The sequence below is a fragment of the Balaenoptera acutorostrata genome, chromosome 11, assembly GCF_949987535.1.
Source record: "Balaenoptera acutorostrata chromosome 11, mBalAcu1.1, whole genome shotgun sequence".
Classification (NCBI taxonomy): Eukaryota; Metazoa; Chordata; class Mammalia; order Artiodactyla; family Balaenopteridae; genus Balaenoptera; species Balaenoptera acutorostrata.
The window spans coordinates 20,908,580-20,924,418 of NC_080074.1; the positions used below are offsets into that span (position 1 = coordinate 20,908,580).

Here is a 15,839-nt window from a genome sequence, read left to right on the forward strand (position 1 = left end):
TTTGGTCCATTGTTGTAGGTAACTAATGTTATCTTAAAGGCTATCATTCAGTGCTTTAGTTTTGTGTCACTTTGGTTCATTCATCCAACAATTATTACTTTGTTGTCTGTTTTGTGCATGACAGTGGGCTATAGATATAAGGAAACTGATCAGATAGACTTTAAAGTCCTCACTCAAAAATACACTGATAGGGACTTTCCTGGTGGCACAGAGGTTAAGAATCCGCCTGCCAATGCAGGGGACACGGGTTCGAACCCTGGTCCGGGAAGATCCCACATGCCGCGGAGCAACTAAGCCCGTGCGCCACAACTACTGAGCCTGCACTCTAGAGCTTGTGAGCCACAACTACTGAGCTGTCGTGCTACAACTACTGAAGCCCACATGCCTAGAGCCCGTGCTCCACAACGAGAAGCCACCGCAATGAGAAGCCCGTGCACCACAACAAAGAGCCCCCACTTGCCACAACTAAAGCCCGTGTGCAGCAACGAAGACCCAAAACAGCCAAAAATAAGTAAATTAATTAATTAAAAAATACACTGATACAATACATATTTGAGGATAGCATCCTACCAGCACACCTGGAAGAAATACACTATAGGTTAATACACAACACTATACCTAGAGGGCTGAGACACTACCATACTCAATGCTGTACTCTTAGCTAGCAGGATCTTACCCTTAAAAAATAAAAAATAAATGAATGAATGAAATGAGCAAAGTTGTCCTTTACAAACTGCACCATTATCCATTTAAAAACGTGTGTACTATACTCTCAGCCCTCAATTAACCACATGACATGTTAACTTTTACCTCCATGCACAGCATGTTCACTCATTCACTTATTACATAATTCATACAAAGCACTTATAAGAGTGTTTAACACACAGCAAGTACTCACTAAATGCCACCTATCACTGAGATACTGTTGCTATTGTTAGTCATTCATTTCTGCTTCTGGTTTGGTTCTTCTCAGAGAATGTTTACAAGGGATTCACAATTAGTCCTAATATCAAATTATTTGAAACATATTTAGAAGTATACATTTATAACCCCCCCAAATTAAAAGCCCATAATATATTTCAAAGTCAGAATTAAAGGTGACCTTTGGGTTTTTCATTAGTTTGGATCATTTACAAAAGTATTAGTTCTAGGTAATCAGTGCCAATTAATCTTCAACATTTTAAAAAAATTGTGTCTTTTCAGTCTTTAAGTTTTCTTAAACTCAGAGACTCACTTCCTGTTACAGGCTCCTCTCTCCATCCCCACCTCACAGCACCTTGTGCTAGTAGAGGAAGGTCTTTACAGTAGGTTAAGGAGTAATTTATTTCTTTGGGGAAAAACTTGAAAAATTAACATGATAGGAACTTCATATCCTACTAACACCGTTAATACCAGCTTGCATACGTACAGCCCCTTGCAATTCACAAAACAACTGATAAACACTACATGATCTTCAAGACAAGGCAAGGAAGCTGAACGTCACTGCTCTTGTTTAGACATAAAGTCCAAAGGGTTATGTGAAAAAGAGAAAATCATTACTCTTCCACCACCATATCTACCGACCTGTGTGCATCTTTGCTTGTAACCTTTCCCAGAATGAATTATCCATGCAAACCTCTTCACTTATGCACGCAATCCTGTCTCCTCCTGCCTGTTCAAAGGCAGGGCTCTCGCGATCTTATCCCCTCTCTTGCATTACCCATTTCCCCGCCCTTCCGCATCATTCATGCCAGCATCGCCTACACACAGGCCGTTTAAGCTCAAGGTCAACCCAGACAACAACGACTCCCCTCCTGCTCCCACACCTCCTTCCACCTATGTCTGCTTCCTTTTTTCAAGAACTGCCCATACTTGCTGTTTCCATTTTTCTTCTCCATTTTCTCTTAAGCCATTTTAATCAGAATTTCATCCCTATCAGGTCAACCAAAACAACTCTTATTAAGGTCACTTCCAAAGCCAATGGTCAATTCTTTTTTTTTTTTTTTAATCTATCATGACAAGTGAGGTTTATTCCAACGATACAAGAGAGGTTTACCTTTCTAAAGTCAATCAGTATAGTTAATTACATTAAGAGAATAAAGAAGAAAAAAGCATACAATTAACTTATTAGATACCGGAAAATAATTTGAAAATTTTCTCACAAATTAATGATAACCATTTTTTTTTATACAGCAGGTTCTTATTAGTCATCAATTTTATACACATCAGTGTACACATGTCAGTCCCAATCGCCCAATTCATCACACCACCCCCACCCCCCCACCCCGCGGCTTTCCCCCCTTGGTGTCCATATGTTTGTTCTCTACATCTGTGTCTCAATTTCTGCCCTGCAAACCAGTTCATCTGTACCATTTTTGTAGGTTCCACATATATGCGTTAATATACAATATTTGTTTTTCTCTTTCTTACTTCACTCTGGATGACAGTCTCTAGATCCATCCACGTCTCAACAAATGACCCAATTTCATTCCTTTTTATGGCTGAGTAATATTCCTTTGCATATATGTACAATCTCTTCTTTATCCATTCATCTGTCGATGGGCATTTAGGTTGCTTCCATGACCTGGCTACTGTAAACAGTACTGCAATGAACATTGGGGTGCATGTGCCTTTTTGAATTATGGTTTTCTCTGGGTATATGCCCAGTAGTGGGACTGCTGAATCATATGGTAATTCTATTTTTAGTTTTTTAAGGAACCTCCATACTGTTCTCCATAGTGGCTGTATCAGTTTACATTCCCACCAACAGTGCAAGAGGGTTCCCTTTTCTCCACACCCTCTCCAGCATCTGGTGTTTGTAGATTTTCTGATGATGCCCATTCTAACTGGTGTGAGGTGATACCTCATTGTAGTTTTGATTTGCATTTCTCTAATACTTAGTGATGTTGAGCAGCTTTTCATGTGCTTCTTGGCCATCTGTATGTCTTCTTTGGAGAAATGTCTATTTAGGTCTTCTGCCCATTTTTGGATTGGGTTGTTTGTTTTTTTGATATTGAGCTGCATGAGCTGTTTATATATTTAGGAGATTAATCCTTTGTCCATTGATTCATTTGCAAATATTTTCTCCCATTCTGAGGGTTGTCTTTTCGTCTTGTTTATGGTTTCCTTTGCTGTGCAAAAGCTTTGAAGTTTCATTAGGTCCCATTTGTTTATTTTTGTTTTTATTTCCATTACTCTAGGAGGTGGATCAAAAAAGATCTTGTTGTGATTTATGTCAAAGAGTGTTCTTCCTATGTCTTCCTCTAAGAGTTTTACAGTGTCTGGTCTTACATTTACCTCTCTAATCCATTTTGAGTTTATTTTTGTGTATGGTGTTAGGGAGTGTTCTAGTTTCACTCTTTTACATGTAGCTGTCCAGTTTTCCCAGCACCGCTTATTGAAAAGACTGTCTCTTCTCCATTGTATATCCTTGCCTACTTTGTCATAGGTTAGTTGACCATAGGTGCGTGGGTTTACCTTTGGGCTTTCTAACTTGTTCCATTGATCTATGTTTCTGTTTTTGTGCCAGTACCATATTGTCTTGGTTACTGTACCTTTGTAGTATAGTCTGAAGGCAGGGAGTCTGATTCCTCCAGCTCCGTTTTTTTCCCTCAGGACTGCTTTGGCTATTCGGGGTCTTTTGTGTCTCCATACAAATTTTAAGATTTTTTGTTTTAGTTCCGAAAAAAATGCCACTGGTAATTTGATAAGGATTGCATTGAATCTGTAGATTGCTTTGGGTAGTATAGTCATTTTCACAATATTGATTCTTCCAATCTAAGAACATGGTATATCTCTCCATCTGTTGGTATCATCTTTAATTTCTTTCATCAGTGTCTTATAGTTTTCTGCCTACAGGTCTTTTGTCTCCCTAGGTAGGTTTATTCTGAGGTATTTTATTCTTTTTGTTGCAATGGTAAATGGGAGTGTTTCCTTAATTTCTCTTTCAGATTTTTCATCATTAGTGTATAGGAATGCAAGAGATTTCTGTGCATTAATTTTGTATCATGCAACTTTACCAAATTCATTGATTAGCTCTAGTAGTTTTCTGGTGGCATCTTTAGGATTCTCTATGTGTAGTATGTCATCTGCAAACAGTGACAGTTTTACTTCTTCTTTTCCAATTTGTATTCCTTTTATTTCTTTTCCTTCTCTGATTGCTGAGGCTAGGACTTCCAAAACTATGTTGAATAATAGCGGTGAGAGTGGACATCCTTGTCTTGTTCCTGATCTTAGAGGAAATGCTTTCAGTTTTTCACCATTGAGAATAATGTTTGCTGTGGGTTTGTCGTATATGGCCTTTATTATGTTGAGGTAGGTTACCTCTATGCCCACTTTCTGGAGAGTTTTTATCATAACTGGGTGTTGAATTTTGTCAAAAGCTTTTTCTCCATCTATTGAGATGATCATATGGTTTTTATTCTTCAATTTGTTAATATGGTGTATCACATTGATTGATTTGCGTATACTGAAGAATCTTTGCATCCCTGGGATAAATCCCACTTGATCATGGTGTATGATCCTTTTAATGTGTTGTTGGATTCTGTTGGCTAGTATTTTGTTGAGGATTTTTGCATCTGTTCATCAGTGATATTGGTCTGTAATTTCCTTTTTTTGTAGTATCTTTGTCTGGTTTTGGTATCAGGGTGATGGTGGCTTCATAGAATGAGTTTGGGAGTGTTCCTTCCTCTGCAATTTTTTGGAAGAGTTTGAGAAGGATGGGTGTTAGCTCTTCTCTAAATGTTTGATAGAATTCACCTGTGAAGCCATCTGGTCCTGGACTTTTGTTTGTTGGAAGATTTTTAATCACAGTTTCAATTTCATTACTTGTGATTGGTCTGTTCATATTTTCTATTTCTTCCTGGTTCAGTCTTGGAAGGTTATACCTTTCTAAGAACTTGTCCATTTCTTCCAGGTTGTCCATTTTATTGGCATAGAGTTGCTTGTAGTAGTCTCCTAGGATGCTTTGTATTTCTGTGGTGTCTGTTGTAACTTCTCCTTTTTCATTTCTAATTTTATTGATTTGAGTCCTCTCCCTCTTTTTCTTGATGAGTCTGGCTAATGGTTTATCAATTTTGTCTGTCTTCTCAAAGAACCAGCTTTTAGTTTTATTGATCTTTGCTATTGTTTTCTTTGTTTCTACTTCATTTATTTCTGCTCTGATCTTTATGATTTCTTTCCTTCTGCTAACTTTGGGTTTTGTTTGTTCTTCTTTCTCTAGTTCCTTTAGGTGTAAGGTTAGATTGTTTATTTGAGATTTTTCTTGTTTCTTGAGGTAGGCTTGTATAGCTATAAACTTCCCTCTTAGAACTGCTTTTGCTGCAACCCATAGGTTTTGGATTATTGTGTTTTCATTGTCATTTGTCTTTAGGTATTTTTTGATTTCCTCTTTGATTTCTTCAGTGATCTCTTGGTTATTTAGTAACGTAGTGTTTGGCCTCCATGCATTTGTGTTTTTTATGTTTTTTCCCCTGTAATTCATTTCTAATCTCATAACGTTGTGGTCAGAAAAGATGCTTGATATGATTTCTATTTTCTTAAATTCACTGAGGCTTGATTTGTGACCCAAGATGTGATCTATCCTGGAGAATGTTCCGTGCGCACTTGAGAAGAAAGTGTAATCTGCTGTTTTTGGATGGAATGTCCTATAAATATCAATTAAATCTATCTGGTCTATTGTGTCATTTAAAGCTTCTGTTTCCTTATTTATTTTCATTTTGGATGATCTGTCCACTGGTGTAAGTGAGGTGTTAAAGTCCCCCACTATTATTGTGTTACTGTCGATTTCCTCTTTTACAGCTGTTAGCAGTTGCCTTATGTATTGAGGTGCTCCTATGTTGGGTGCATATATATTTATAATTGTTCTATCTTCTTCTTGGATTGATCCCTTGATCATTATGTAGTGTCCTTCCTTGTCTCTTGTAACATTCTTTATTTTAACGTCTATTTTATCTGATATGAGTATTGCTACTCCAGCTTTCTTTTGATTTCCATTTGCATGGAATATGTTTTTCCATCCCCTCACTTTCAGTCTGTATGTATCCCTAGGTCTGAAGTGAGTCTCTTGTAGACAGCATATATATGGGTCTTGTTTTTGTATCCATTCAGCAAGCCTGTGTCTTTTGGTTGGAGCATTTAATCCATTCACATTTAAGGTAATTATAGATATGTATGTTCCTATGACCATTTTCTTAATTGTTTTGGGTTTGTTTATGTAGGTCCTTTTCTTCTGTTGTGTTTCCCACTTAGAGAAGTTCCTTTAGCATTTGTTGTAGAGCTGGTTTGGTGGTGCTGGTTTAGCTTTTGCTTGTCTGTAAAGCTTTTGATTTCTCCATTGAATCTGAATGAGATCCTTGCCAGGTAGAGTAATCTTAGCTGTAGGTTCTTCTCTTTCATCACTTTAAGTATATCATGCCACTCCCTTCTGGCTTGTAAAGTTTCTGCTGAGAAATCAGCTGTAACCTTATAGGAGTTCCCTTGTATGTTATTTGTTGTTTTTCCCTTGCTGCTTTCAATAATTTTTCTTTGTCTTTAACTTTTGTCAATTTGATTACTGTGTGTCTCGGCGTGTTTCTCCTTGGGTTTATACTGTATGGGACTCGCCACGCTTCCTGGACTTCGTATTTCCTTTCCCATGTTAGGGAAGTTTTTGACTATAATCTCTTCAAATATTTTCTCAGGTCCTTTCTCTCTCTCTTCTCCTTCTGGGACCCCTATAATGCGAATGTTGTTGCATTTAATGTTGTCTCAGAGGTCTCTTAGGCTGTCTTCATTTCTTTTCATTCTTTTTTCTTTATTCTGTTCTGCAGCAGTGAATTCCACCCTTCTGTCTTCCAGGTCACTTATCCGTTCTTCTGCCTCAGTTACTCTGCTATTGATTCCTTCTAGTGTAGTTTTCATTTCAGTTATTGTATTGCTCATCTCTGTTTGTTTGTTCTTTAATTCTTCTAGGTCTTTGTTAAACATTTCTTGCATCTTCTCTATCTTTGCCTCCATTCTTTTTCCAAGGTCCTGGATCATCTTCACTATCATTATTCTGAATTCTTTTTCTAGAAGGTTGCCTATCTCCACTTCATTTAGTTGTTTTTCTGGGGTTTTATCTTGTTCCTTCATCTGGTACATAGCCCTCTGCCTTTTCATCTTGTCTATCTTTCTGTGTTGCTCAATTCTTATTCTTCATCTGACTGATGTCTCAGACACATTTGATTCCACTGATTAGTCCCTCCTTGAAATACTTCCTTCAAGGGATATTAAGTGGTCTTGGTTCTTCTATCACTCTTTCCTGGCTTCCTTGGCTGATTCCTTATCTTCCAACCTCTGAATATTGCTGTCAGTCCTTGGCAGTTTTCCCTCTCTACATTTACACCCCCAGGTGTGATTTCGTTCCCTGTCTCATAATTTTAAAAACCATCCATATACTGATGAGTCTCAAATTTACTATCTTTAAACCAAACCTTTCCCCTGAACTTTAAACTCTATATTCAACTGCCTACTTGAGGTCTCTGCTTAGATGTCTATTCAGTATCCCAAACTTAACATGTCTTTAAAAAATGAACTCTTGATCTTCCTCACAAGTCAGAAAACTTCTGCATTTTTGCCAATCTCAGTAAATGGTAACTCTTTTCTTCCAGTTGCTCAGGCCAAAACCTTACAGACATCTTTGATTCCTCCCCTTCCTCCTTTGTGCACCCCCCAAACCCCCATCCCACGAGTGATCTGTTGGCAAGTCTCACAGGCTAATCTAGTTGCAATTCTTCAAAAATATATCTTTTTGAATTGAAATCCTTCACAAGGTGTCCAGGATTCAACTACCTCTCATCATCTACACTATTCCCGCCTTGGTCACCATCACTCCTTGCCCGGATTTTTGCAATCTCCTCCCAACGCTACCCTGCAGTCCCTCTGCTCTCACCACTGCCATCCCACAGTCCTTTCTCAACATGGCAGCCAGAAAAATCCTCAAGAAAACTTAAGTCATGTCATCCTTCTGCTTAAACCTCCCAATGGTTTTCCATTTCACTGACAGTAAAAACCAAAGTCCTTACTATCACTTAAAGGCCCTACACATATTCAGTCTCCTGTTAATTTTTTGCCCTTGTCTCCAACTACTTTCTTCCTGGATCACCCTGCTGTAGCCACGAGACTCCCTAGCTGTTCCTTGAACAAGCCTGGCAGGCTGTGGTCTGTAGCCTGCCTAACCTAATCCTACAGCATTTTCCCATGTAATGAAATGATTCCAGAGAACATAACTTTTATTGATTGACTAGTACTGTTCTATATACCGCATCCCTTATCTTTAGAGTTTTAAAGCAATCTGACTCTCACACAGCATACCTAGTCAAAATAAAACAGTGCTCCAGAAAGTTCTTGTTATTCTTTGAGAGCACATTCCTCGGCATCATGGGAAACAGTCAAGAGGTTCAAAACAGAGTGGCTGAGGTTGAGTTACTGGAAAGTACTTTTAAGCCCCAGGCAGGCAAGAAAACAACCAACAATAGGGCAAGAAATAACAAGGTCACTGTACACCGATCTAACTCAGTACGGCCTTTCTTACTTTGCAACCTGCAATTTTTTATTAACATCATTTGTGGGCTGGTTAAATTTTGATTCATGTAAGATTAAGTGGTAAACAAAAGTAGTTCAGTTGTTATCTGATGGAGCCAGTGCTTTAGAGAGGTGCCAATGATTTGAAAAGATGACAGATATAAGAAAAGAACTCAGCCGATCTGGGAATTTAATACTTTGCACCTTCTCTTCCTCACACCCTACGAGAGACATATTCCTAGGCAAGAACACTTACTTGATAAATCTCAAGAAAAGCGGGGAAAGCTCCCTGGACCGTGGCTCTACCCTTTCTGGGAATTTTGCCAGAGCTCGCCAGAGCAAAAACCGAAAATTGGTATGGTCCAGTCTTTCCCGAAGGTCGGTTTTCAATGTGAACTGCTCATGATAAAGAGTTCCAACGTTTCCTTCCTGAGTCTGCTCCCAACTTGCATCTCCAGTGGACCTCTCCTCATCTCTTGTGTCATTTTGCAGTTCTTTCTCTGAAAGAAAAAAGGTCATCATAACCACTAGAGAAATGTTAACATCTACCCTATGTGTTTCTGCCAGTAATGGCATTGCTTTCTCTAGTAATACAAGCAAACGATAACAGTATCCAAAGGTTATCAAAGATAATACATTTCTCATTTCTGTTTCCCAATTTCATGTGTAATTAAGCAATAGAAATTAAATAGTTGAAACAACCATTTCCCCCCGCAGCCCCCTCTTTCATATCCCTTTACATACCAGCATGTGTAGCTGCTTTTTCTAGATGTTCATAGTAGACTTTCCAAAATTGCTTATTTTCCATTTCGTGTGCATGAGAACTAAGAGTAAAGATCATAAAACAAAACATGTGGTATGGACCTTATTTTGAGATATCTCATACAAAAAAAAAGTGAAAGGGTATAACTAAAATACTAATTAAGTTATCCCTGAATGTGGGGTCATAAACAACTTTTGTACTTTATTTTTCAAAATGCCTGTTCTGCTAAGGTCTAATATTTAGGGTTTTGAGAGGCCACACATAATATATTTCCAATCTGACAAAAAGCCAGAGTAGCCCCTCTGAAGACAAATGCCTGCAGAAGGACAGATTTCTATAAATGAGGCACAACATATGTATTTTTTATGTGATTATGAAGGTCCTTTTTAGAGCTAAAGGGTTTTGGATACTAGACAGCAAGGGTTTTAAATTTTTTAATTAAATTTTTAATTTTTAAGTTAAAGTTTGGCTCAGTGACTCAATATATATAAATAAAATTATACAATTATTATACAGTACTTATTACTGTAAAAAAAATTCAATAATACAGGTGTATAATATAAATTAAAAAGAGAAAGTTCTCCAAAGTTATTTCAAAGTACAGAGAAACATATATAAAACACTTGAATTGTCAAAAACTTGGCATCAGATAGAATAATTAACGTTTACTTTTTCTTCACCTTGTCCCACAAAGGCTTTAAGGTAGCTATAAATACCATACACACCCATTCACTTAAATCACACCCCAGAGTATAATACTGGCTCCATCATCATTCTGCAGTAGTGAAAGCACAACAGCTTCATCCATTTCACCCAGGCTTACCTTATGAGTTCAATAACAGGATCCCAGAGAGCACTGAAGTTAACATATAACATGCCTAACAGATAACGAAGTGGCATCTGCAAGCATAGGAAATTAGTTTAGATCAGCACCAAAATGCAACGATCCTGACTCAGACAACCTGAGGTTTGGAAAGGAGCTTCTGCTTTAAGAAAAAACTTGCAGGTGCCAATCCAAAATTCAGGTACAGTAATTTTCCTCCTCTCCCCAAAATGTCACTCGCTATTTAATAGAGAAGAATCACTTAAGCAAACATAGTATTCAAACTCACTCCAGATGTTCACGAATAAAGGATATATTTGAATAAACAGATTTGACTCATGATTAAATTCACTCCTAACAAATACTGCCATCACCTGACAAGACAAAACTTGAATGGTAATCAGTAAAGCACAGGTGCCAAAGAACCCAGCAAAGCACTATGTGAATGGCAGCTGAGGCTTTATAAGCAGATGTGTGAGTTCTCAAAACTAGGCATTAAAAGAGTTCAGTTCAGAGGGTCTGAAGTTTTCACAGTTGCCTTTTGGAATGACAGTCACTGTTACTCGCATCCCCATGCGCTCAGGAAACATCATGTAAAGTGGTAGTTCTATTATTATTTGGGGGTGGGGTGCTTGTGTCTACTTTAGCAGCAGAGCCCTTTTCCAAATGAAACATAACACAGGATGCTAATATACAGAAGAGGTTAAGAATAGAACTGCTCTGCTTGAGAGGAGAATGCCTCCTCCACTGGGCCTTCTTCCCAAAGGGATAGTGATGTATCCTCAAGGGTCATGGACGGAAAATCCCTGATACAAAAGGTAGAGGGCTGACGTAATTGCAGCAGTGAACAAATCTGGAGAAGAGTATCAGGCTGTCAACTTGACCTTGTTCCTCCTGCTGCCACCTACTACCTACCCTCACATACTACACACATACTCAGGAGAAGGGAGGATAGTAAATTATTTCTACTGTTGAAAAGGCTGCAGAGCCATTTAACTCAAAGCATTGAACAGAACTGGGTATTTACTTAGTTTTAAATTCTTTTTTTATAATTCTTGCTTTTAAAAATTCTTTCTCTCTCTCTCTTTTTTTTTTGGTGACTATTTAGTATGCTTCTTTTTTTTCAAATGCCAGCTAAACAGGTCTTAAAGTATAAACTGAGTTTAAAAAAACCCAAAAAAACACTGTTTTTACCTCCTGTAATGGCCCATCAGGGACTGCAGTCTGTACCACATCATGTCTTAGTTTTCTCAAATGAAGAAGCTTCTCTCTGTAATCATTCACAGTTGCTGGCACAAGTTCTGCCTGGCGTAATATAGCAAAGACAGACTGACGCTCTGAGAGCCCGTCATCCTGAACAACCAGAGGAAACCAGGAGGCAGGTCAGTATTTTGATTTTCCATAAAGAACATTAAATGTGAACAGAAGTCTAAAAAAGAAAAACTGGCATATATTAATGTTTTAAATTAAATAAGTAACACATTTTTTGAGTAAATGATTCATTCTTCCTCACATCATTTACTTTTTGGTAGATAATTTAGGTTTAGTATCTAGCATAGACATGACAAGTAAAAAACAGGACAGTAATTCTCAAAATCACTCAAGTTGATTGGCAATATTTGTTGAAATAAAGAAAATGTATATATACTTTCACTGCACAATTCTACTTCTAAGTAGAAGTAATTTCTACTTCTGGAAGTAGTCATTTGCGTTATTGAAATGTTTCCCTGAACAAAGATATCTGTGTAAGGATGTTCACGGCAGTATTATTAGAAATGCTGAAAAACTACCAACAACCCACCTAAGCATCCATCAAGAGGAAACTGGTTAAATACAATATTTTAAACTGTGGGGCACTATTCAAACTTCAAAAGAAATGAGGTAGGGCTAGAGGTACAGATATGGAAAAACTTGCATGACACCATTTGTTTAAATTATGTGTATATACACAAAAAGTCTGAAAGAATAGTCACCAACTAACTGTGGATTTTCAGTGGTGGCCTTGATGAGGGGATGGGAATAAGAATTGCAAAAAATTGTTTTCAAACTTTGTGATAGTTATTTACACTGTATTTGAATTTTCTGCAAAATTATCATTTTGGAAAACAATATGTCAAGTTACATTTTTTAAAAGTTACCCAAAATGAACAGTTAAAATACCTCCATTAATTCCGGAAGCCGAACCTCAAAGTGGCTTAGGATCCTTATTGTCAAAAGCCGAATCTAGAGAAATTAAAAGGCATGTTTCAAACTCCAACATTTAAACATAAGAAACTGACTAAGAGTCAGTGAGACCTAAGTTTCATGGAATTATGAAAGATATACCACTTGTCAGAGTAATACATGTTTATTCTATTCCTTATTTCATGTTCAACACCAACCAACACCTTATTCAAATGGTACTTGGAACAATTAATGACCAGACTAGACTGAGAAGATAAGGTTGCTCATAAAACCGTGTTGCTTCTTTGAACTATGACACTATAAGCATCTCTGTAAATAAGCGCAAAGAATCTGATTAAGCTTACAATTCCACTGAAATTAATGATTTTTATTTCTAAATAACATGTTCAGGTATTTCTATACACCTGAATGAGCAGCAGAATCACCTACAGAGCTTTGAAAAATCATGCAGATACGTCACTTCCACCCTATGCCTGCAGAATCAGAATTTGGGGGTGTGGGGACCCAGAATTTATATTTTTAGTAAGCGCCCCAATTAATCCTGCTGCAATCAGTTTGTAGGTCAGTGTTTAGGAATCACTGCTTTAAATAGAAACCACCCCAAAGCAGCATTTTCTGATTAAGGAGCTCTGACAACCACTGGCAATACACGTATAGAAAACAAAAGATGAGAGGCAGAGAACACACCACAAAACCGTAGTACCTTGGATACGCCAGTTGAAATGTTTGCTCGTAACTTGGGAAATAATTCCATTAAAGCTTCCTCTGAAAGTGGCCCCCTGCAGCCACATAAGGATAATCTCTGATAATAGAGATCAGCCAACAGCAACACAGACGGCTCCAAAGGAAACGCTCTGCAACGAGATATTTATTAGACCCCAACTGTACCATACACCACAGAGAACTTAGGCTATACTAGAAACCACAGAAAATTATCACTGATGAAGGAAACGTAAGAGGGAACAGGTGAAAGTTTTACGTGGACATTTAGCATCACTTGAGACATGAAGAATCTGAGGTCCAGCAACAGTGAGCCACACACTCAAGGACAGACACACAGCCAGAGGCAGACGCAGGATTATAATATGGTATTTTGACTGAAGTCAAATGCTGTCTTTTCAATCCACATACTCACAAGTGACAGTGACATAGGGGGGATATATAATATTCACTGAGTGTTTTCCATGTGCCGGGTACCGAGCTATGAGGGAAGCAGTACGGAGCAGAGGGCCGGCACGTCAGCTCCGGGTTAGGGCAGCCCAGGCTTGAAGCCAGCCCATCATCGTCATCATCCATATAACCGTGGACAAGCCACTTAACCACTATGTGCTGTCCTCCAACAAATATTTACTGAGTATCTACCATGTGCCAGTGACTTTTCTAGATACTGGCTAGAGCAGGAAACCAAGGAAAAAGTCCCTATCCTCCTGGAGCTTATATTCTAATAGGGGAAGGTCACCCACAAATAAACAATAAATAAGTATGACAGTGACGAGGACAATGGAGAAAAGTGAATCAGGAAAAGGAGGCTGGACTGAGAGACTGGTGCTGGGGGGGAGAGGGGGAGAGGGCGAGGGGGTGAAGAGGAGTGCTGTTTGACATGGGGGTGGTCACGGAAGACAGAGACTGAAGGAAGTCAAGAAGTGAGCCAAAAGGCACCTGGAAGAAAAGCATTCCCGGCAGAGGGAGCGGCGATGCCAAGTCCCAGACAGGTGTGCTTGCCTATGTGAGGAGAATCGAGGAGACCGGTCCAGTTGGAACTGAGTGAACAAGGAGGAGCGGCCGGGGATGAGGTCAGAGGCCAGGGCCTAGATTACACGGAGCCCTGAGGAACATGATGAGGACTGCGGGTTTTACCCCGAGTAGGCTGGGTACCACGAGAGCAGGGTTTCTCAGCAGTGGCTCTGCTCACGCGGGCCAGGGGACTCTTTGTGGTGAGGCTGTCCAGTGCACAGCAGGGCGCTCCCACCACACTCCAGTAGCAGCCCCCAGCTGTGATGACCAAAAACGTCTCCAGAATGGCCCCTGGTTGAAAATCACTATTTCGGAGGGTTGTTGGCAAGAGTGACATGTTCTCTTTCACGGAAAAGAATCATCCTTGTTGTTGGGTACAAAACAGACAGCAGCAGGGCAAGGCTGGAGGCAAGGAAACTCGTTAGGAGGCTACTGCAGTCATCCAGATAAGAGATGGAGGTCGAGACCAGGGTGGCAGCGGGTGCTGAGCAGCTGGGCTTCTGGATTTATTTAAGAACTCGAGTTCCCCCTTCTACAATGTTAACAGTACCTATACCTCAGGGAGTTGTTGTGAGGATTACAATAATAATGTAATAATAATGTACGGAAAGTACTCACAAGAGTGACCGGCACGTAATAAAAATACAATAAATGCTATTTGTGTATTGTTATTACTGCACGCACAGTCTAATTCAACCTCCACGAGGGAAGTACTGCTACTCCCTTTTGAGAGAGAATAGAGTTGAGATTAACTAACTTACTCAAGGCTATCTAGCTAGTAAGTGATGAAGACAAGGTTCAAATCCAGGTTGTTTTGGCTGTGAAACCTCTGGCGTAACCAGTAGCTAGCGCAGCACCCAGCACAGAGGCCTCCATCTACAACTTTCACAAATGAAAACTTGCACTGCCACCCTCCAAGCCGATTCGCTCCTATTAGAGGTTTCTGGGCCTCCTAGGTTAAAAGCACCTGCCCGGGAGGCCAGCTGGCCTTCCACAGGGGACAGACAAATCCCACTCTGTTATGCGTGCTTTTCTGTTTCAAAACCTCCAAAGATGCCTTAAATTGTTCCCACCAAAGAATACAGTGTGAGAAGTTTAAACAGAATGATTTAAAAAAAAAAAAGGGAACACATACGGAATATGGTAAGTAGGATGACAACAAAGAAAAACTCCTCCTTAAAAAAATTTAAAGCAATTCAATTAACAATAGAGAGACAGTAGCCTTGTCCAGATTGGGGAATGTACAGAGATTCTGGATTACTGCACTAAGTCTCCTAACTGGTCTCCTTTATCCTCCTTCAGTCTCTTCTCGATATAGCAGCTTGAGTGATCCTACTTTGGCCTACGTCACTCTCCTGCCCAAAACACCTCCTGTGGCTTCCCCTTTCACTCACAGTAAATGCCAAGGCCCTACAATGGCCAAAGTCAAACACTGCCTGCCACCACGCCCCCCATATCCTCCTCTCCTACTACCTCTCCTCACTCCACTCAGCTACAATAGTTCCTTGCTGCTCAAGCAAGGCGCCCACACAGAGCCTCTGCACTCACATCTTCCCTGGGTTTGGGACAGAGTGCCCCAGGTCCCAGATATCCCATCCCCAGGGCTTACTCCCTTGCTGCTTCTGGGTTTCTGCTCAAATGTCTCCTTGGTGAGGCCTTCCCTAGTTAAACTCCTATTTGTCCCCAGCCTCCAGACTCTCCCTGTCCCGACTTTACTACTGTCTAACATGCCATATGTTTTACTTGTTTATTTTGTTTAGTATATCTTCTTGCTAGTGTGTTAGCTCCATGAAGGCAGGGAATTGTGTGTTT

At 39.5% G+C, this 15,839-nt stretch overlaps 1 protein-coding gene across 3 annotated transcripts in view; it reads right to left on the reverse strand.

The window, feature by feature from the left end:
• UTP20 (UTP20 small subunit processome component) overlaps nucleotides 1-15,839 on the reverse strand; it is a 95,345-nt gene that overhangs the window by 57,564 nt on the left and 21,942 nt on the right. For all 3 annotated transcript variants that reach the window (XM_057555887.1, XM_007165813.3, XM_057555886.1), the window contains 6 exons: nucleotides 12,997-13,147; nucleotides 12,270-12,332; nucleotides 11,304-11,462; nucleotides 10,110-10,186; nucleotides 9,268-9,347; nucleotides 8,780-9,023 (listed from right to left, as the gene is read on the reverse strand). In XM_057555887.1, the coding sequence (XP_057411870.1) occupies nucleotides 8,780-9,023; nucleotides 9,268-9,347; nucleotides 10,110-10,186; nucleotides 11,304-11,462; nucleotides 12,270-12,332; nucleotides 12,997-13,147 (774 nt within the window). The remainder of the gene's footprint in view (nucleotides 1-8,779; nucleotides 9,024-9,267; nucleotides 9,348-10,109; nucleotides 10,187-11,303; nucleotides 11,463-12,269; nucleotides 12,333-12,996; nucleotides 13,148-15,839) is intronic.